This window comes from Coregonus clupeaformis, chromosome 27 (genome assembly GCF_020615455.1).
Source record: "Coregonus clupeaformis isolate EN_2021a chromosome 27, ASM2061545v1, whole genome shotgun sequence".
In the NCBI taxonomy this organism is placed as follows: Eukaryota; Metazoa; Chordata; class Actinopteri; order Salmoniformes; family Salmonidae; genus Coregonus; species Coregonus clupeaformis.
This window is the reverse complement of record NC_059218.1, coordinates 6,702,138-6,723,705: the sequence shown is the minus strand read 5'-3', so window position 1 is coordinate 6,723,705 and position 21,568 is coordinate 6,702,138. Positions and strand designations below refer to the sequence as shown.

General features: G+C 45.0%; 1 protein-coding gene across 1 annotated transcript; it reads left to right on the top strand.

The window, feature by feature from the left end:
• The first annotated feature begins 1,116 nt into the window (after window positions 1-1,116).
• LOC121541779 (protein phosphatase PTC7 homolog) lies at window positions 1,117-20,550 on the top strand. Its single transcript, XM_045207968.1, has 6 exons — window positions 1,117-1,973; window positions 9,556-9,735; window positions 17,948-18,146; window positions 19,112-19,235; window positions 19,352-19,481; window positions 19,626-20,550. Exons 1-6 carry the CDS (start codon window positions 1,772-1,774, stop codon window positions 19,682-19,684), a joined length of 894 nt encoding a protein of 297 aa, XP_045063903.1. The 5' UTR covers window positions 1,117-1,771; the 3' UTR covers window positions 19,685-20,550.
• Window positions 20,551-21,568: the final 1,018 nt, after the last annotated feature.

The following is a 21,568-nucleotide window of genomic DNA, read 5'->3' as shown; positions in this document are numbered from 1 at the left end:
TCCACTCTCCCTTTCCTCTGCTGATGCTGACCCGCTGATGCAAATGGGACACTGTCTTCCAGCTGATGGCGAAACTCGAGTCGCACCGCATTATTTCTGCCTCATGCACAAATTCATGTTGTTACTCCTATGAACAGAGAAAGTGAAATATTCCTTGATATAAAAAAAAACACAAACCGATAATAATAACAATGCAAGCCTATCCATACACTTTACTACTCATTCATTACAGCTGCAGTACTGGTTGTCCCGTGAGTGGAAGTACGGAGAATGCACATTTTATGGCTTATAAAAGTACTGAATAAAAAGTGTTGATAGTGCTGAGTAACAAAAACATGAGGGCACCGGTAAAAGGTGTTATTTCTGGAGTCCCGTTGGACATTGATAATCAATATCTTAGGCTAAAAATTCCAGGAGTAGTTAATGCACGTCGCTTGACCCGTATGGAGAATGGGAAAAAGGAGCAAAGTTTATATGTATAATTTATGTTTAATGAGTATTTATCACCCTATGTAAAGTTGGGATATATAAGATACGCCATATGAGCGTTCCTGCAAAACTGGATGAAGAACATTGAAGGGGCAAGAGGCCACAGTTCTGAAGAAGATATGGCGGTGGCTGCACCACAACCAGTTGCAAATGTTATACTTCAATCAAGTGATCTGGATGCACTTATTGTGAAAAAGGTGGCTTTTGTAGCATTTATAGCCACAGTTATTAATTGTACTGCACAAGTGTCACAGAAGTCCAAGAAGCTGGACATCATTATAAATGCAGCCGATACGTTTTTGGGCCTCCAAGACTTAACGGCAGAAGCACTACAAGGACCACTGTCGCCTGGAAATGTCCCGCCATCACAGAATCCTTCTGAGCCTGTGTAGGGACCTGATTAAAACAGAAAAGCAGGTAGATTTAGTTTAACATTTCGTTACTGATAGTTTGTATGTCATTTTTAAAATTTATTTTTATGTTTTTAGACCCTTATTATCCCCCTGTACAGTAGGTGGCGGAATGCATTTATAATTGTTGTGAACGCCATTATATCAAAGAAGAAGAGGAAGAGGCGAAGCGACAGGGTCGACTCCGCCCAAAATCTGTCCGCGCAGATTAAGCAGACCAAGGATGGTGTTTTTTTTATGGGGGCAATGAGTGTTACATTTGATCAAGTGAATTGCTATTTTGATAGGTGAGGCTTATTTGATCGAATAGAAGCTGAATAATGCTTAGGTTGTTACGAGTGTATTGGTATGTTTTCTACAACAGATCATTAACTAGACCGTTCCCACCTGATCTCGCCTGACATTCGCCTTTGCGGACATGTATTTCCATTGTTAGAGCGGTCAGTCGACCATCTTGTCAAGTATAATAGATCATCTTTGATTAATGTAGAGAGAGCCTGCATTTGCGTGCGCAGATGTGACGTCTGGCCGAGGAATCACAAGACTGGAGGACCGGTATTGCGCTGTCGGCGTGCATTTGTGTGTGACTGGAAACATGTCCGCAAGGATTGTGCACACCGGAAAATCAATGAAATCCACCAAAACCTAAAGAACCAGTGCAATTTGACCCTTCAAAAGAATTGGACATACTCCGGGACCCTTTTCTACGGTTGTGTTACCTCTCTGACTCGCGTTTTAGCCTATACAGTGGCAGAAGTATCCAAAACGAATGGTGGAAGTCGAATAGTCTCCAAAAGTAGGCTAGGCCGAGAGTGGAGTGGAGTGGAGAGTGAAGGGCTCCGCAGGTAGATACGGGCGCTCGCTCTTGAGGAATGTTATCCGTACTCTCCTATGGAAGACTAGTTGCGAGGGCTGTCCTTAGCGGACTCTCTCAAACTGATGGTCGGGATTACAGCCTGGTCACAGCTAGTTGTGGGTTTGGGAAAGACTTTCGTAAAGGGATCTTGAAGAAAGGAATGTGCTACGGGGATGACGCTTGTTTCATTGCCCGGCATAGGTCCGCCGATGTATTGGGTAAGTCTCACTTTAATATTCCCATTATCTGTTTGGTAAAGACACCGTTAAAGTAACCTAATCGTTTATTATAAGAAAACAAAAGCCACCGTGAAATATGCAAGGTATTTTGGGGGATAATAGGCCTATAGCATTTTCCATATTTTACCTTAAATATGTAGCCTAGCACGTGTCGCCAACCCATGTCACGAAAACAAGGGGATATTCCCTATCCCTACCCCTTACCTGATTTAACCTCTATCGTCTTAAAAGTTGGCACGGTGTTTTCCGATGCTTGCCTTCTACGGTAGGCTACAGCTGTGGTCTGTAGGTCTATAAACCACCGAGAAACATTGCGCTAAGAGTTACAAAAAATGTATACTTTGTTGAAGATGAATTGTAAAGACCTTTCACCTAAATACATTTTTTCTGGACAAGCCCTCCTACCAGCGCTACTAGTGGCGATACTGTGAACATGTATACAAAGTTATACAATGTATACACAACTATTTCATAGCGTGACAAATGTGGAAGTCGCAGGTTGATTGTGGCTATAAATTGTTAGCCTACAAATTGTGCCGCCTTTCGATGCTAAGAACAATACGGTTTGTTGGAAGAGTTAAACAAAATGTATCGTTCTGTTATGATAGCCTATAGCTTAATATTCATTAGCCTTAGCCTATTTTGCTGTGGATTTTACACATTTCACACACGCTTAGGGGAAACTCGCTATCCCATGTTTTCTAAAGGTCAGAATGGTTGAGCATGGAGGCAGCCATGTTTCCAGGACACATTCACGTTTCAGACTCATGAGGGGGAAGTGCTTTTGTCCTTACAGCAATCGACCGTGTGTTGTCGTTTTACCGGTTGTCCGACCATATCATTATCAAGTTCTTATTTACCAGATGTCACACTTCACATTCAGAACGGTGCCTAAAGCAGGGTTGCACCACTGCGATATAATAAGAACTGGAGACTACGTCCGAGATGTCCGCCTGTTGTTTTCAAGGTAATCTACTGACGTTTGCATACGACGATTCATGGACCGTCTATATCCGGGTTGCATCCGGTGTATACGGACCAACATCACATAGGGCGGATTCGATTATGCTAAGCCACGGGGCACAAGTCTATGGCCCGTTAAACAATGGGCGAAAGGGGGAGGGAGGAGCGCCCTTCTCCAATCTAACAGTAATCTGTGTGGCTCGGTCATTTTGTCAACAAGGCTGTATGGTACATCATCCAGAAACATACAACATCTCTTTTCCATAAAATACATGTTTGAATTTCAATTTTTCATTGGGAAGGCAGGTAAAGCCTTTTTATCAAAAAGCAATATTTTTTGCATGGGAACTCTGAATCCTAGTAATTACTACACATGCTTAATTACTTTTTTTGAGCTGATTTTGCCATGGGCATTGAAGGCGCATCTGGCTCACGCCCCGGAGGCAGCCAGGTTCCAAATCGGATGCCATCAACTTTCAGGCGATGCAAAACACGCCTACACGGGCGCCCAGGTGGGATTTATCGAACCCACTCATAGATACACAAAGGAGGCAGGGCTTAACGTGACCACGCCCCCGAGTAGGGTACAGCTGTAGGGTACTCCCGTTACTCCTGTTGTTAAATTGCCTACTTTACTCATAATCCGACAACAGCTTTATTCTTTTTTTAATCATTTGTTTATTTTCTCCCCCTTTCTCCCCAATTTTGTGATCTCTAATTGCGATCCAATTACGATCTTGTCTCATCTCTGCAACTCCTCAATGGGCTCGGGAGTGGCGAAGGTCGAGTCATGCGTCCTCCGAAACATGACCCGCCAAACCACGCTTAACACCCGCCCACTTAACCCGGAAGCCAGCTGCACCAATGTGTTGGAGGAAACACAGTTCAACTGACGACTGAAGTCAGCCTGCAGGCTCCCGGCCCACCACAAGCAGTTGCTAGAGCGAGATGAGCCAAGTAAAGCCCCCCCGGCCAAACCCTCCCCTAATCCGGAAGACCCTGGGCCAATTGTGCGCCGCCCTATGGGATGCCAGGTCACGGCTGGTTGTGACACAGGCTGGGAACGAACCCGGGTCTGTAGTGACGCCTCAAGCACTGCGATACAGTGCCTTAGAGCGCTGCGCCCCTCGGAAGGCCGTTTAATCATTCTATAAACATTTTGGATATGCTTGGTAGCCATGATTTTTTTTTTTTACATACTTCCATGTCATCTTAATCAACAAACTAAATCATACCTAAAAAACACTTTCATTCTAAACGTAAAAATGTTAGCATGAACAGATAGACTGTCGCGTGGAATGTACATCACGATTATCAACTGCCCTGTTCAGAATGAGCAGAATTACACATTTACATTTCAGTCATTTAGCAGACGCTCTTATCCAGAGCGACTTACAGTTAGTGAATACATTTTTTTTTTTTATACTGGCCCCCCGTGGGAATCGAACCCACAACCCTGGCGTTGCAAACGCCATGCTCTATCAACTGAGCTACATCCCTGCCAGCCATTCCCTCCCCTACCCTGGACGACGCTGGGCCAATTGTGCGCCGCCCATGAGTCTCCCGGTCACGGCCGGCTGCGACAGAGCCTGGATTCGAACCAGGATCTAGTGGCACAGTTAGCACTGCGATGCAGTGCCTTAGACCACTGCGCCACTCAGGAGACTTACACAACATCCATGTGTAGCAAATAACTAGCAGTTTTATGGAATACATTTCTATCTGTAACACTCTTTTGTACCTCATTGAATATAGTTAGGATTAGGCTAGTTCATCATTTTAGCTTGGTTTAAGTTGCCCTGTTTTCTTGATAGGATGTAGGCCTAACTCTGCATTATGTTAAGGCAGTGAATGAGATGCCTTTCAAAAACATGCCCTATTTGACTGGTAGAAGAGCAGGATGAGACATTGCAACAAGTCGTGCCGAACTAAAATGAAATGGTTGGATGTCTAGTGTAGGCTACTGCCTGCCTCTACCAGTGGGAACCTTGGACCTGAAACATTACTGCAGCAAAGCTCTTCAGTATGCTCATTGTGTCTAGTGATGATACTTTTGGGAGTTTTTACATGGATAGCTTTAGTCTGCTCATGCTTTAGGGAAATACAGTGGTGCTCACATTCAGGTCTACTGATTTCTCATGATGGACCACATCAGGTCAGGGGCTGAGGGTGAGCTGCTTTCCTCTGTGGCTAATTAACTGGTCATGGAGACAGGAGACAGGATCAAACACCCACAGAGACTGCTGGCTCTGGGCTTATGTATACAGTGTCCCACCTGGGTGCTATATTACTTGTGTTTGGCTAACAAAATCTGTGGACGGGGAGGATTCCAACCTGGCCTCTGCTGATCATTATAGACCTCCCTATACCCAATATAGTTTTAATGTCAATGTAGTTTTTAATCTCTTGGAAATGCCCGTTTTGCCATGGCGAGAGTAGCGTTGGGCCTGTACTATGTGCTGCTGTGGAAGGTGGTGTAGGACATGCATCTGTGTGTGTGTATATGGAAGTGTGTGTTTGTGTTTTAGGCACCAACAAAGAGTGTTGCTAAGCTAGCAGAGGGGGCTCCGTGTCAGTGTTGCCAACTCATTTTCAGGGGCAGTTTCAAATAAAATAAAATACATTTTTATTGGCCCATGCGCTGAATACAACAGGTGCAGACATTACAGTGAAATGCTTACTTACAGCCCTTAACCAACAGTGCATTTATTTTTAATAAAAAAGTAAAATAAAATAACAGTGTTGAGGAAAAAAAGAGCAGAAGTAAAATAAAATAACAGTAGAGAGGCTATATATACAGGGGGGTACCGGTGCAGAGTCAATGTGCGGGGGCACCGGCTAGTTGAGGTAGTTGAAGTAATATGTACATGTGGGTAGAGTTAAAGTGACTATGCATAAATAATTAACAGAGTAGCAGCAGCGTAAAAATATGGGGTGGGGGTGGGGGGGCAGTGCAAATAGTCCGGGTAGCCATGATTAGCTGTTAAGGAGTCTTTTGGACCTAGACTTGGCACTCCGGTACCGCTTGCCGTGCGGTAGCAGAAAGAGCAGTCTATGACTAGGGTGGCTGGAGTCTTTGACAATTTTGAGGGCCTTCCTCTGACACCGCCTGGTATAGAGGTCCTGGATGGCAGGAAGCTTGGCCCCAGTGATGTACTGGGCCGTACGCACTACCCTCTGTAGTGCCTTGCGGTCGGAGGCCAAGCAGTTGCCATACCAGGCGGTGATGCAATCAGTCAGGATGCTCTCGATGGTGCAGCTGTATAATTTTTTGAGGATCTGAGGACCCATGCCAAATCTTTTCAGTCTCCTGAGGGGGAATAGGCTAGTGGCAGGTCAATTTGTTGCTAAAAGTTGCATAATGACGTTGTCATTGCGTCATTACGTAGAATACACAATAACGTTACTCAAATTGACTGGCCATCTTGGCGGAAAATATGATTTGACATTTGTTAGTTTAGATTTGTTTGTTTATTATCACATATTTTTATTTGTAAAAGTTATAAACACAACACTTTATATGATCAACAATTCTTTTTAAAAACACAACACGTTGAATTATTGAAGAATTACACATTACATATTATTGAACAATTAAATTTTATTAATTTTCTTTTTAACTAGTAAACCTACACATTCTGAACAAGTATAGTTTTAAGCAGTGTATTGGTAGTTAGTTAACATGCTACCTAACTGATCAACAATTATAGGTATAAGCTAATAACAAGGTATATATGCGATCTTATTGAACAAGCAACTTAACTCAAATAATGATGTGTGCACTAGGCATCTCTCCAGGTTGTTGTGCTGCTTGGCTGGCTAGCTGCTCAATGGTTTCCTCCAGATATTGCCACTGTTCTCGCTCACACAGCAGTGCACACTGCCACCATCAGCTGTGTGTCTCCGCCAGTTCCAGGAAGTCCACTCCTTGCATACATCATTTGGCTGAACAGCCGTTCAACCTCCGCATTTGAGTGTGGCAAGGAGAGGGCAGCGAGTGCAGCTTTGCACAGTTCTTCAAATGGATTTGACCCAGAAGAGTCTGTGTAGTTATTTACTTCACTCCAAAACTCGACTGTATTTTCAGTTGAGTCCCACCTAAACAGATGGATGTTTGTATCAATTGTTTGTGGCTGGTACCCCAGTAGCTCAGCTACTTTAAGAATTTCAGTGGTGCCTTTATTGTGCTTTAGCGTTTCCTTAACACTGAACAAGGCCATGTTTTGCAAGGCTTCTAGGTTGTCTGGGAGCCTTGCTTGCTGCTCCTTGCTTAAAGCAACAATGTAGTTGGTGCACTGTCTCCGAATGACCTTTTCGTCCTCTGGCGCAAGACTGAGTTGGTACACTGTGCTCTCGAAAAGGTACCCAAGGTATGGTTATGGACTGAGATGTCCATCAATGGCAACCTTCAGGACATCAATTTTTGCCATAGGGTTGACTACTCTGCTGCAAGTTGATGTTAAGAGGTGTACCAGATTGTCCAAAAGCTTAACAGAATCTGTTTGCTCTCCCTCAAATGACTTCACGGCAACTTGTACATCGGACAGGATTGATTTCAAGAATGTCAGGTAGACATAGTTGGTCTTGTACATGGCGTGGAGCACATCCGCCATGTAGCAATGCTCACTGGCCTTGGTCAACTCAAAGTGGAGTTTCAGTTCTTCCCACTGGCTCAATAAACGAGTTACCGCAGGCTCAATCGATAGCCAATGTGTGGCACACACTTTGGTGATCTGCAGGGATTTCTGGCCACAATTAATGGTGGCATACACTGCTTTGTACGCCTCGCGTCGTTTTGGGGAACTCGAAAACCAGTTGTAGGTTTCCCTGATTAAGTACTCAACACTCCTAGGGATGGTTTCTTTGGATAATGTACTGACAGCCAATTGTAAAGAATGGCACACACACCGGATGAGTACCAAATTGGGCAATGCACATTCTTCCTTTAAAATCTTGTGCACCCCAGTCATCACGGACGCATTATCAGTGCCAATACCCTGAATATTCTATTTTTTAAGGTTACACTTCTCAAGAAACTCAACTACCGCCTTTGCTATTGATCTGGCATCGCCCCCTCCAATTCAACCAGCTCGAGAAATGTGGACACAACAGTTATTGTTTTAGCACTGAAATACCGAATCACCACACCCAGGTATTTCGAGACACTGACATCAGTGGACAGAACTTCTCATCCCCCACATCTGATGTTACCCTTTTGAGAAAATAAGGAGCCTGTACTCCCCTAATCATTTCTGTGCACTTGGTGCATTTGGAAGTTTGTTGCTGCCACAGAATCTGAAAAGGCAGCTTTGCAAGTCATAGCTAAATGGTTGCATGCTAGCAGCGAACAATGCTCTGCAATGGCCATTGCCATAGTAACATCTGCGCTTTTGCAGTTATCCACTTTCTTAACCAACTGATTTATTTATATGCTTTGCTGTAGCACAATGTTTTTGGATGTCATACATTTTTGCAAGCATATCTGATTTGCAGTACGCACAGTATGCCTGACAATATGCCTCAGTTATGACTGAGTGTGACAGAGAAAATTGTTTTAATGTTTGGCCTGTCTGGTGACATCACCAGGCAATACATTAGATAATAGACCAATAAGAAAGTTCCAAACCTCTCTGCCAATAAAAACTAGTTTTCAGTTTTCCCCTCCCAACCAGACTACTCCCAGACAGTCCTAGAAAAGTTATTGCTTGAGAAAATGCTCTTTGCTAAGAAGCTATTTTTGTTTCTTTTTTTACCATTTGAATTGAAATCATAGTAAGGTACTTAATTGTTACCCAGAAATGATTTCATAATGAGATAAAAACAGCTGCATTTAAACTTTTAAACTTTGCATTCATTGGTTTTTGTTTGGCATACATTTTAAAGTGAAAAATCTGAGTCTCCGCATCATTCTGTTAACGTGGAATTGCCTGCATGTTATCACCGGGTGGGTCAAACAGCTGTAAATCAAGGCAGGGGCCCCTGATTTCACTCTGAACTCACTCACTCCTCCTTTGTCGGTGAGTTAAGCATCAGCAGGTTGTTCAACAACTGCATGTCCATAATTTTCTATTTGAATCGAGTGGTGTAATTCGATTTGTTAATTTTGTGTCACTCGTGTACCTTTGGGTAATCTGCAGTGATATGCCTAGGTCCAGGATGAGCAGTTTAGAGCAGCTCATGGCTTGTATTGTTTTGTACTATTACTTGGTGTTGTTTAAGGATTGGTTATTTCTCTTTCTTGCTGGAGTCCAGACAGTGATGTGAGTTGATGAGTAGTTTGTCTGTTCAGTGGTAACCAGAGGATGGATGTCTGGTCTTTGTCTCTTGTCACCATGCAACTGGGAACAGCGAACAGCTGCAACTTACAATGACAAAACACAATGCCCAGCCAGACAGCCAGGGTGTGTGAAAGAGAGCGTGAAGGCGGGGTTTGACCTCTAACCCCTTTGTGCAGGGTTTGACCTCCAACCCCTTTGTAGGAGTTGACAACATTGGTACTTTACTTGGTGGTATTACAACATTGATGGTAGAATATGGCAAAGATAATCAATCACTGTTCTGATACTTATACACTTTCCTTTTGCTCTGTGTGCCTCAGGTGTGGCGGATGGTGTAGGTGGATGGAGGGACTACGGGGTGGACCCGTCCCAGTTCTCTGCTACCCTGATGAGGACGTGTGAGCGGCTGGTGAAGGAGGGCCGCTTCACCCCCAGCAGCCCTGTGGGCATCCTCACCTCAGGCTACTACGAGCTCCTACAGAACAAAGTACCCCTGCTCGGTGAGCAAACACAAAACACACATTCTCTCTCTTTTGATATTTACACTATTAAAATAATAATAATCAATATTGTCAATGGGACAACAATAACCAAGGGTCAAAATAACCGTTGAACAATAACAATATAGAGGACATGTGCAGGTTGGTTGGTCTGTCAGACGCTGTCCCTCATCTTATGGCAGGCAGCAATGTAGTGCGCTGCCAACCCACAGCTCTGTGCGTCCTCCCCCAACAGGACGGGTAGCCTATTCTCATCAGAGAGGTCTTTGAAACCTTGAAAAATGGTTTCAAATTTGGGTAAATGACACTAATGACACCATGGTCAAATAGTTAGCCACGGTGTACTGTCAGTTTAGGGCCAGATAGCACTGCATTTTACTTTGTGCTTGTGTTTCCCAATAAGCAATGTAGTTTTGTTTTGACTGTGTTGTAATTTGGTTTATTCTGATGGATTGGATGTTCTGGTCCTGATGCTTCAGTGTGTTAGTAGAACAGGTTTGTGAACTCAGCCCCAGGACCAGCTGGATGAGGGGACTCTTTTCTTTGCTCAGCTCTTGGCATTGCAGGGCTTGGTAATGATATGAGAGGGGGTCACTGTGTTTTTAGATGTTTCCAAAACTTAATTGCAATTTTTTGAGTTTTTATTATTAGTGGATATTGGCCTAATTCTGCCCTGCATGCATTGTTTGTAGTTTTCCTCTGGACATGTAGGAGAATCTTACAGAACTCTGCATTTTTTATTATTTTTATTTATTTCACCTTTTATTTAACCAGGTAAGCCAGTTGAGAACAAGTTCTCATTTACAACTGCGACCTGGCCAAGATAAAGCAAATCAGTGCGATTAAAAACAACAACACAGAGTTACATATGGGGTAAACAAAACATAAAGTCAAAAATACAACAGATTGCATGCAGGGTTTCAATGGGTTGTTTGTCCCATTTGGTGAAATCTTGTTTTGCAAGTGGACCCCACACCTCGCTGCCATGAAGTGCAATTGGTTCAATGACACATTCAATTAGTTTTAGCCATATTTTAATAGGTATTTGAATTTGTTTTTTAATGGTGTAGAATGCCCTGCGTGCTTTCTCTCTCAGTTCATTCACTGCATCATTAATGTGTCCACTTGAGCTTATTTTTAAACCTAAGTAATTGTAGTGTGTGCAGTACTCTATATATTTTGTACCAATTGAGAACTTTGGTCTAATTCCCTGAGATCTAGGTCTTCTCTGGAAAATCATTATTTTAGTATTTTTGGGGTTTACTGCCAGGGCCCAGGTCTGGCAGTACTGCTCTAGCAGGTCCAGGCTCTGCTGTAGGGCATGTGCTGTGGGTGACAGCAGGCATAGGTCTTCTGCGAAGAGCAGGCATTTAACCTCTGAATTGTGGAGACTAACACCAGCAGCTGGGGATTTTTCTAGAATAGTGGCCAATTCGTTTATGTAAATATTGAAGAGTGCAGGGCTCAGATTGCAACCCTGGCGAAGGCCCTGCCCCTGATTTAAATAATTATGTTATTTTCTTGCCAATTTGATGCTGCACGTATTGATTTAATTATGTCATGTGTTTTACCACCTACACCACCTTCAATAACTTTGTAGAACAGTCCTGTATGCCAAATAGAATCAAAAGCTTTTTGGAAGTCGATAGAGCAAGCGTACATTTTGGTATTATTTTGGTGGACATGTTTATCTATCAGGGTGTGTAGGGCGGAAATATGATCGGTCTTGCGACGTTTTGGTATAATTCCAATTTGGCTTTTACTCAAGATATTGTGCTTATTAAGGAAGTTTAGAACTCTTACATTTATAATACTACAGAAAACCTTCCCCAGGTTACTGTTCACACAAATGCCTCTGTAATTGTTAGGGTCAAATTTGTCTCCGTTCTTAAAGATTGGGGTTATGAGTCCTTGATTCCAGATGTCAGGGAAATAACCTACACTCAGGATCAAATTCAACAGTTTTTTAATATAGCCAATTGACATTTTGCACTAGTGAATTTGAGCATCTCATTTAGGATGCCATCAGGTCCACATGCTTTTTTAAATTTGAGGGCCTGAAGTTTCTTATAGAGCTCCTGGTCAGTTACTGGGGAGTCCAATGGATTTTGATTGTCCTTTTATAGCTTTTTCTAATCCATTCAACTTCTAATGAATTTAGCATTGTTCTGCGTTTGTGTCAATTTGAACGGTGTTGTATAGTGTTTTAAAATGGGTTAATTTTACAATCTGCACCAAACCAGTTGTCATCTGTGGTCTTTTTTGTTTTGCCTAAATATACACTACTGTTCAAAAGTTTGGGGTCACTTAATTTTTCTGTCCATTTACAATAACATCAAATTGATCAGAAATACAGTGTAGACATTGTTAATGTTGTAAGTGGCTATTGTAGCTGGAAACGGCTGATTTTTAATGGAAAATCTACATAGGCGTACAGAGGCCCATTATCAGCAACCATCAGCCCTGTGTTCCAATGGCACGTTGTGTTTGCTAATCCAAGTTTATCATTTTAAAAGGCTAATTGATCATTAGAAAACCCTTTTGCAATTATGTTAGCACAGCTGAAAACTGTTGTGCTGATTTTAAAGAAGCAATAAAACTGGCCTTCTTGAGACTAGTTGATTATCTGGAGCATCAGCAATTGTGGGTTCGATTACAGGCTCAAAATGGCCAGAAACAAATAACTTTCTTCTGAAACTCGTCAGTCTATTCTTGTTCGGAGAATTGAAGGCTATTCCATGCGAGAAATTGCCAAGAAACTGAAGATCTCATACGACGCTGTGTACTACTCCCTTCACAGAACAGCGCAAACTGTCTCTAACCAGAATAGAAAGAGTGGGAGGCCCCGGTGCACAAATGAGCAAGAGGACAAATACATTTGAGTGTCTAGTTTGAGAAACAGATGCCTCAACTGGCAGCTTCATTAAATAGTACCCGCAAAACACCAGTATCAACGTCAACAGTGAAGATGCGACTCCGGGATGCTGACCTAGGCAGAGTTGCAAAGAAAAAGCCATATCTCAGACTGGGCAATAAAAAGAAAAGATTAAGATGGGCAAAAGAACACAGATACTGGACTTTTTCTTTGCAACTTTCTCTCTACTATTATTCTGACATTTCACATTCTTAAATAAAGTGGTGATCCTAACTGACATAAGACAGGGAATTTTTACTAGGATTAAATGTCAGGAATTGTGAAAAACTGAGTTTAAATGTATTTGGCTAAGGTGTATGTAAACATCCGACTTCAACTGTGTATATACAGTGAGGGAAAAAGTATTTGATCCCCTGCTGATTTTGTACGTTTGCCCACTGACAAAGAAATGATCAGTCTATAATTTTAATGGTAAGTTTATTTGAACAGTGAGAGACAGAATAAAATAAAAAATCCAGAAAAACACATGTCAAAAATGTTATAAATTGATTTGCATTTTAATGAGGGAAATAAGTATTTGAACCCCTCTCAATCAGAAAGATTTCTGGCTCCCAGGTGTCTTTTATACAGGTAACGAGCTGAGATTAGGAGCACACTCTTAAAGGGAGTGCTCCTAATCTCAGCTTGTTACCTGTATAAAAAGACACCTGTCCACAGAAGCAATCAATCAGATTCCAAACTCTCCACCATGGCCAAGACCAAAGAGCTCTCCAAGGATGTCAGGGACAAGATTGTAGACCTACACAAGGCTGGAATGGGCTTCAAGCCCATCGCCAAGCAGCTTGGTGAGAAGGTGACAACAGTTGGTGCGATTATTCGCAAATGGAAGAAACACGAAAGAACTGTCAATCTCCCTCGGCCTGGGGCTCCATGCAAGATCTCACCTCGTGGAGTTGCAATGATCATGAGAACGGTGAGGAATCAGCCCAGAACTACACGGGAGGATCTTGTCAATGATCTCAAGGCAGCTGGGACCATAGTCACCAAGAAAACAATTGGTAACACACTACGCCGTGAAGGACTGAAATCCTGCAGTGCCCGCAAGGTCCCCCTGCTCAAGAAAGCACATATACAGGCCCGTCTGAAGTTTGCCAATGAACATCTGAATGATTCAGAGGAGAACTGGGTGAAAGTGTTGTGGTCAGATGAGACCAAAATGGAGCTCTTTGGCCTCAACTCTGCCGTGTTTGGAGGAGGAGGAATGCTGCCTATGACCCCAAGAACACCATCGTCAAACATGGAGGTGGAAACATTATGCTTTGGGGGTGTTTTTCTGCTAAGGGACAGGACAACTTCACCGCATCAAAGGGACGATGGACGGGGCCATGTACCGTCAAATCTTGGGTGAGAACCTCCTTCCCTCAGCCAGGGCATTGAAAATGGGTTGTGGATGGGTATTCCAGCATGACAATGACCCAAAACCCACGCCAAGGCAACAAAGGAGTGGCTCAAGAAGAAGCACATTAAGGTCCTGGAGTGGCCTAGCCAGTCTCCAGACCTTAATCCCATAGAAAATCTGTGGAGGGAGCTGAAGGTTCGAGTTGCCAAACGTCAGGCTCGAAACCTTAATGACTTGGAGAAGATCTGCAAAGAGGAGTGGGACAAAATCCCTCCTGAGATGTGTTCAAACCTGGTGGCCAACTACAAGAAACGTCTGACCTCTGTGATTGCCAACAAGTCATGTTTTGCAGAGGGGTCAAATACTTATTTCCTTCATTAAAATGCAAATCGATTTATAACATTTTTGACATGTGTTTTTCTGGATTTTTTTGTTGTTATTCTGTCTCGGTCACTGTTCAAATAAACCTACCATTAAAATTATAGACTGATCATTTCATTCTCAGTGGGCAAACGTACAAAATCAGCAGGGGATCAAATACGTTTTATATTACTGTTCATTGAACAAGTAAACTTTTAGTACAATAGGTATGTGTGCGCATTTAGTGCAGATGTGCGCACTCCGCGTAGCTGCGCTGGTCCTGCTGTTGGGCCCTGTGGAGTGGAGGGGGGCCAGGTCTGGGCCGTGGGGCTTCCTCTCTGGTCTGGTAGAGGTGGTGGTCTAATGCGTGGTAGTAGGCTGGGCCTGGTCCAGTCTGGCTAAGCCGATGGGAGTGGTGATGCTCTGGTGGTGGGTGGGGCCTGTGGGGTGTGCTGGGTCTGGTGGGGCTATGAGGGGTCCTGGGGCTCCTTGGTGGTGCAGTGGTCTGGTAGGGGTCTCTGAGTGGTCCTCTGTCCAGTGTGGCATGGGGTGTTTGTCTACCAAGTGCCACATCCTTTAGAGACTTGGCAAACATCCCTACTGTCTGCTTCCTCCGGTGGGAGTGGTCGTGCAGATGCTCTGGGGTGATTGTTGGGTGGTGAGCAATGTTCGGGAGTAGACCACACCCTCTGGCGATGTCAGCGTTGACTTTCTGAATAGTACGGGGATGAAAGTCTTTGCGGGGCAGCAGAGTGGGAGATGTGGGAGTTGGGGAACCACTCAGAGGCCCTCTCTGCTACTCTGTTGACCAGGCTGGGTACTCTCTCCTGCTCCTCTCGTTGTTGGTGCCGGTGTGAAAAATAATAATGTGGCCTGGTGTGCCAAAGTCAGCCTGGGACAGGATGTGGAGTGCATCCTGCGTTTTTGGGCACCATATTTTGGACACCTTGTGGTTGGGGAAGAGTTTATCTTCTTGGATGAATTTCCCATTTGAGTCAATGAGGATGGCCACCTCAGTGGGTTTTACCAGAGTAGTGGGTTTACGGTGTGGGGCTAGGGCTGGGGTACACAGGGCCTTTGTACAAGGAGGGGTGTGTCGGGGGGCCAGAGAGCTTCTCTCTGTAGTAGGTGTCCCCATGTGAGCCTCCTTGTTGACTGGGGGTGTGGGTAAAGGGTGATCGGTGGGGGGGGTGTTAGGGGTGGTGAGGGGCTGCAGCTTCTCTCTATGGGTCTCTACAGTCTGTTCTCTATGCTGCAGCACCCTCTTGATGACAGACAACTCATTTACCATCTCCTCTTTTACCTGCACCAGCTCTCTCCTCATGGTGGCCTTTACCTCCTTAAGCTCTGTGGTGAGGCTCTCTCCTCATGGTGGCCTTTACCTCCTGAAGCTCTGTGGTGAGGCTCTTTCCTCATGGTGGCCTTTACCTCCTGAAGCTCTGTGGTGAGGCTCTCTCCTCATGGTGGCCTTTACCTCCTGAAGCTCTGTGGTGAGGCTCTCTCCTCATGGTGGCCTTTACCTCCTGAAGCTCTGTGGTGAGGCTCTCTCCTCATGGTGACCTTTACCTCCCTGAAGCGCTGTGGTGAGGCTCTCTCCTCATGGTGGCCTTTACCTCCAGAAGCTCTGTGGTGAGGCTCTCTCCTCATGGTGGCCTTTACCTCCTGAAGCGCTGTGTTGAGGCTCTCTCCTCATGGTGGCCTTTACCTCCTGAAGCGCTGTGGTGAGGCTCTCTCCTCATGGTGGCCTTTACTTCCTGAAGCGCTGTGGTGAGGCTCTCTTCTCATGGTGGCCTTTACCTCCTGAAGCGCTGTGGTGAGGCTCTCTCCTCATGGTGGCCTTTACTTCCTGAAGCGCTGTGGTGAGGCTCTCTTCTCATGGTGGCCTTTACCTCCTGAAGCGCTGTGGTGAGGCTCTCTCTCAGCTCCTGGACAGAGTTCTTCAGCTGGGTCCTGCACTCGTTGATCTGGTCATATAGAAGCTCTGTGTCTGGGCTGTAGGTGGTGTAGCTGGGGGGCTGCTCCTTTAGCTCAGTAACCCATACCTCTAACAGAGCCAGCCTGTCTTTCAGCAGGCTGATGGTACTGTGGTCTTGGCTCTGGTGGTCGTAGGCAGGCAGGGGGGAGGACAGACCTGTTGTGTGGCCTGGGCACCTGCTGTTGGAGTGCCTGAGGTGAGGGGAGAGGTCGGTGTGCTGTCCTTGTCCTTTTTGGTTTCTGCTATCTTCCTTAGGATGGGGAAGTCCTGTACAAAAGAGCTGAGTGCAGCCTCACTGCCCTGGACCATGACAGTGCCGTTCTGGTACATGTTTACCGTCAGAAACCTGTTTTCCTGGTCCTTTTCGCTGTCCTAAAAAATGGATTTGCCTTCCCTTGCAGATGCCTTTCTTTGTCCTATAGCTGAAATGCCTGGTTACAGCTGTATGCCAGGCAGTAGTGTGGTCTGTGTAAAATAACAGTTTTGTAACAGTTGTGTAAGGGCTATTTGACCAAGAAGGAGATTGATGGAGTGCTGCATCAGATGACCTGGCCTCCACAATCACCCGACCTCGAACCCAATTGAGATGGTTTGGGATGAGTTGGCCCGCAGAGTGAAGGAAAAGCAACCAACAAGTGCTCAGCATATGAGGGAACTCCTTCAAGACTGTTGGAAAAGGATTCCAGGTGAAGCTGGTTGAGAGAATGCCAAGAGTGTGCAAAGCTGTCATCAAGGCAAAGGGTGGCTACTTTGAAGAATCTAAAATCTAAAATGTATTTTGATTTGTTTAACACTTTTTTGGTTACTACATGATTCCATATGTGTTATTTCATAGTTTTGATATCTTCACTATTATTCTATAATGTAGAAAATAGTAAAAATTAAGAAAAACCCTAGAATGAGTAGGTGTGTCCAAACTTTTGACTGGTAGTGTATATATAATTGTCTATTATTTTTTACAAATCGATACTTGGAGTCAGTATCAATATAATATCGTCCAAAATGATATTGCGATATGTAACTGTATCGATCATGTAACTGAAATGGTGCCGTCCTTTAGTCTGCCGCCACCCAGTTCTAAGGTCCAACTCCACAGAAGTCATTGGAACAAACATTTGGCAAAGTCCCTACTCCCGCAGCCCCCTCCTCGTGACCATTTCACCCCATTGCAGAGCACCTAAAAGGTCAGTGGAAGGAGCAGTAACTGACACTGCTCACGGGTCCACACGTTTGTTTGAAGGCACTGGCATGTGACAGACTTGGGCCACATTTCAACTTAGACCCAACACCACAGGCAAGGCTGCCTGCAAAGAGAGCCACCGCTATCCACCAAGTCACACAATGTTTGTCTTTCAAAAGTGACCCGTTTCTTATTTTGGGATAGTGGGAGAGCAGCTAAAGGTCTGTGTTTGACTGTCCCTTCAAGGTCAGTGGCAGTCTAGGAGCTGCAGAGTGGGGACAGGGGAAGGACATGGCATTTGTTTTTGGTCTCTGTGCCAGACTGACTGATCCAACATGATCTCACACACTCCTTGCTCACAAGGAGAAAGGCTATCAAGTGATGGCTAACCATATGTTTTTCTATTCCCCCCCTCTTCCCCAGGGAGCAGCACAGCCTGTATCGTGGTCCTGGACCGACGGAGCCATCAACTGCACACATGTAATCTAGGTGACTCTGGTTTCCTGGTGGTGCGGGGGGGAGAGGTGGTGCACCGCTCGGACGAACAGCAGCACTACTTCAACACCCCTTTTCAGCTGTCCATCGCTCCCCCAGGTGCAGAGGGAGTAGTACTCAGTGACAGGTCAGACTACCTCCCTCACTTCTCTGACCCTCCACCTGGTCTCAAATTAATATTTCTGTAGAGAACTGGCTTTAGACCAGGGGTGTCAAACATACGGCCGCATTTAATTACTATTATTATGTTGTTGTTTTTTTGCTATTTGAACGGTTATTACAGTGACCAGTGTAATTTGGCTGACCAATAACCGTCATCCAAAATTCCACGACAGTCACAGCCCTATTCGCCCAGACCCCTTTCCGCTGGGCATGTTCTTTTTCTGTCTCCAAGAATCTTGGAAGAAGAGGCATTCTTTTGAGCTCCTCCATGTGTTTCTACACCTTTCATGTTTTATATTGCAGTCTCACTTTGCATGAACACGCACACTTGCACATTGTCACAATTCATGCTCCCATGCATACCACTCAGCAAACTCACACACACCGACTCATGTGTTCACATTTACTCTCTTTCTGGCATGGAGGGGGTTTAATAGGGTGAAACTGTTATTTCAGGAGGAGATCTGACTGACGAAGCGCAGTTAGAGTCCCATCTTGTAAAATTCATTTTTCACATCATTGAATTACTCAGACTTTTCCAGGCAGCCTGTTGACGCAAACTGTCCTCATTGACGCCAAGGCCCAAGATGGCCAGGTCAACTGAGACGGGTTAGAATAAAACAACAGTCTTGGCTTAATCAGGGGCAGAGGGTACAGCCAGCTCCCATGAAATGAACCTTACTAGGAGCCAGTGAGCATGCTGGGCCTGGGGGGTGGGGCTGGAGCAGGGCAGGCAGCACTGTGTTCCAGGAGGAATCAAGTGTCTTATTACCCAGGCATCAGCTGTCCCTCTGGCGCACAGTCACTTTTGACCTGCTTCCTCCTGATCATATTTCTGTTTGTGAGGAGCACTAGTACTGTCTGTCTGGTAGCAGCTTTCTAGGGCCCTCTGACTGGTCCTGACTGACAGTCCTGTGTTTTCTTCGCCAGCCCTGAGGCCGCTGACAGCTCCTCCTTCGACGTCCAGCTGGGTGACATCATCCTGACCGCCTCGGATGGCCTCTTCGACAACATGCCCGACTACATGATCCTGCAAGAGCTCAAGAAGCTCAAGGTAACACATTACAGTACCTCATAACTGCTTGCACACACTCTTATATTTACAAATTCACTTTAGTAAATACCTGCACACATTTCTTTGGTCCTAATGCTAATGGTTGTATTTCTCAGAGCACGAACTATGACAGCATCCAGCAGACGGCACAGAGCATTGCAAAGCAAGCCCATGAACTGGCCTATGACCCCAACTACATGTCCCCTTTCGCTCAGTTTGCCTGTGACAATGGTCTGAATGTAAGAGGTACGTATCGGGTTCTTGGGAAGTCCTTTACGTCCCTAATAACACCTCCAGCATCACTGTCAGTTTGAAGATTGGGCCATTCAAGGTTGACTTTGATCTCTGGAAAGCCAATTGACACATTCTCTTTTGTCTTGTGTCCTGCAGGGGGGAAGCCTGATGACATCACAGTGCTGCTGTCCATTGTGGCAGAATGCACAGACTAAGTGTGTGTGATGTTTATTGGAACTGTTTACTTCCTTCCCTCTGTCAGTCTTCCACCTGCCTCCTTCTCAAATGCATTGCTTCCTGTCGGACGGACTGGGGAGCCCCCCCTATCCCTTCACTGACCTTCCCATCTCACCGCCACAAAATAGAACACGCGCTCCTCACCACAGAATTGGGCTCCATCTCTATTCTTCCATTTTGTTTTGGGACTGTAGTGAGGAGGCAGGCAGCTAGGACTTTCTCATGTTGATCGTGATGCAGGAGGAGCAGAACGGCATGTTGGTTCCCCACTTCATTGGGACTGCGACTGAATGGCAGTCCTGAATGCAGGAGAGTTTGCTTTTGCATGGAGTTGGGCTTGGTAGCCCTGAAACAAGCAGCGGGTATTATAAGTCAAGTAAGCCATGGTTTGGGGTTGGGGAGATGTGGTTGTGTTGCCTATATATTTTGAATGTCTGTGTTGTACGTGTTGTAGCTGTGTGACTGTCTGTTCCAAGTTGTCTATGTGTGTGTGTGTGGATGAATACTAAGACTGGGGAATTGAGAGAGACTGGGTTGTGGGGTTTAGAGAAGTTGCAGTGACTTGTGATCAGAAAGGATGTAGATCTGGGTTTGGTGTCAGTGTCTTGGATTAGGATAAAGGGGTAGCTGGACAGTGTAATTTACTAGCTCAGCTAGCAGAGATCTCTCCAGAGTGCCACCTATAGGCTAGTCTGAACTGTTACCACATTGAGGGTACTGAAAAGTTCTGTCGCTGCACACATCCTCATGGGTTAGTAAATATTGTGTGTCATGTACAGTGAGGGGAAAAAAGTATTTGATCCCCTGCTGATTTTGTATGTTTGCCCACTGACAAAGAAATGATCAGTCTATAATTTTAATGGCAGGTTTATTTGAACAGTGAGAGACAGAATAAAATAAAAAATCCAGAAAAACGCATGTCAAAAATGTTATAAATTGATTTTCATTTCAATGAGGGAAATAAGTATTTGACCCCTCTGCAAAACATGACTTAGTACTTTGTGGCAAAACCCTTGTTGGCAATCAGAGATCAGACGCTTCTTGTAGTTGGCCACCAGGTTTGCACACATCTCAGGAGGGATTTTGTCCCACTCCTCTTTGCAGATCTTCTCCAAGTCATTAAGGTTTCGAGGCTGACGTTTGGCAACTCGAACCTTCAGCTCCCTCCACAGATTTTCTATGGGATTAAGGTCTGGAGACTGGCTAGGCCACTCCAGGACCTTAATGTGCTTCTTCTTGAGCCACTCCTTTGTTGCCTTGGCCGTGTGTTTTGGGTCATTGTCATGCTGGAATACCCATCCACGACCCATTTTCAATGCCCTGGCTGAGGCAAGATTTGACGGTACATGGCCCCGTCCATCGTCCCTTTTGATGTGGTGAAGTTGTCCTGTCCCTTAGCAGAAAAACACCCCCAAAGCATAATGTTTCCACCTCCATGTGTTCTTGGGGTCATAGGCATCATTCCTCCTCCTCCAAACACGGCGAGTTGAGTTGATGCCAAAGAGCTCCATTTTGGTCTCATCTGACCACAACACTTTCACCCAGTTCTCCTCTGAATCATTCAGATGTTCATTGGCAAACTTCAGACGGGCACGTACATGTTCTTTCTTGAGCAGGGGGACCTTGCGGGCGCTGCAGGATTTCAGTCCTTCACGGCGTAGTGTGTTACCAATTGTTTTCTTGGTGACTATGGTCCCAGCTGCCTTGAGATCATTGACAAGATCCTCCCGTGTAGTTCTGGGCTGATTCCTCACCATTCTCATGATCATTGCAACTCCACGACATGAGATCTTGCATGGAGCCCCAGGCCGAGGGAGATTGACAGTTCTTTTGTGTTTCTTCCATTTGCGAATAATCGCACC

What these genes read in the sequence shown, in the direction of transcription:
- LOC121541779 (XM_045207968.1), top strand. Translation starts at nt 1,772, where the DNA reads ATGTTATCCGTACTCTCCTATGGAAGACTAGTTGCGAGGGCTGTCCTT. An exon ending in TAGGTCCGCCGATGTATTGG is followed by an intron (nt 1,974 to 9,555) that starts GTAAGTCTCACT and finishes TGTGTGCCTCAG; the next exon opens with GTGTGGCGGATGGTGTAGGT. An exon ending in GAACAAAGTACCCCTGCTCG is followed by an intron (nt 9,736 to 17,947) that starts GTGAGCAAACAC and finishes CCTCTTCCCCAG; the next exon opens with GGAGCAGCACAGCCTGTATC.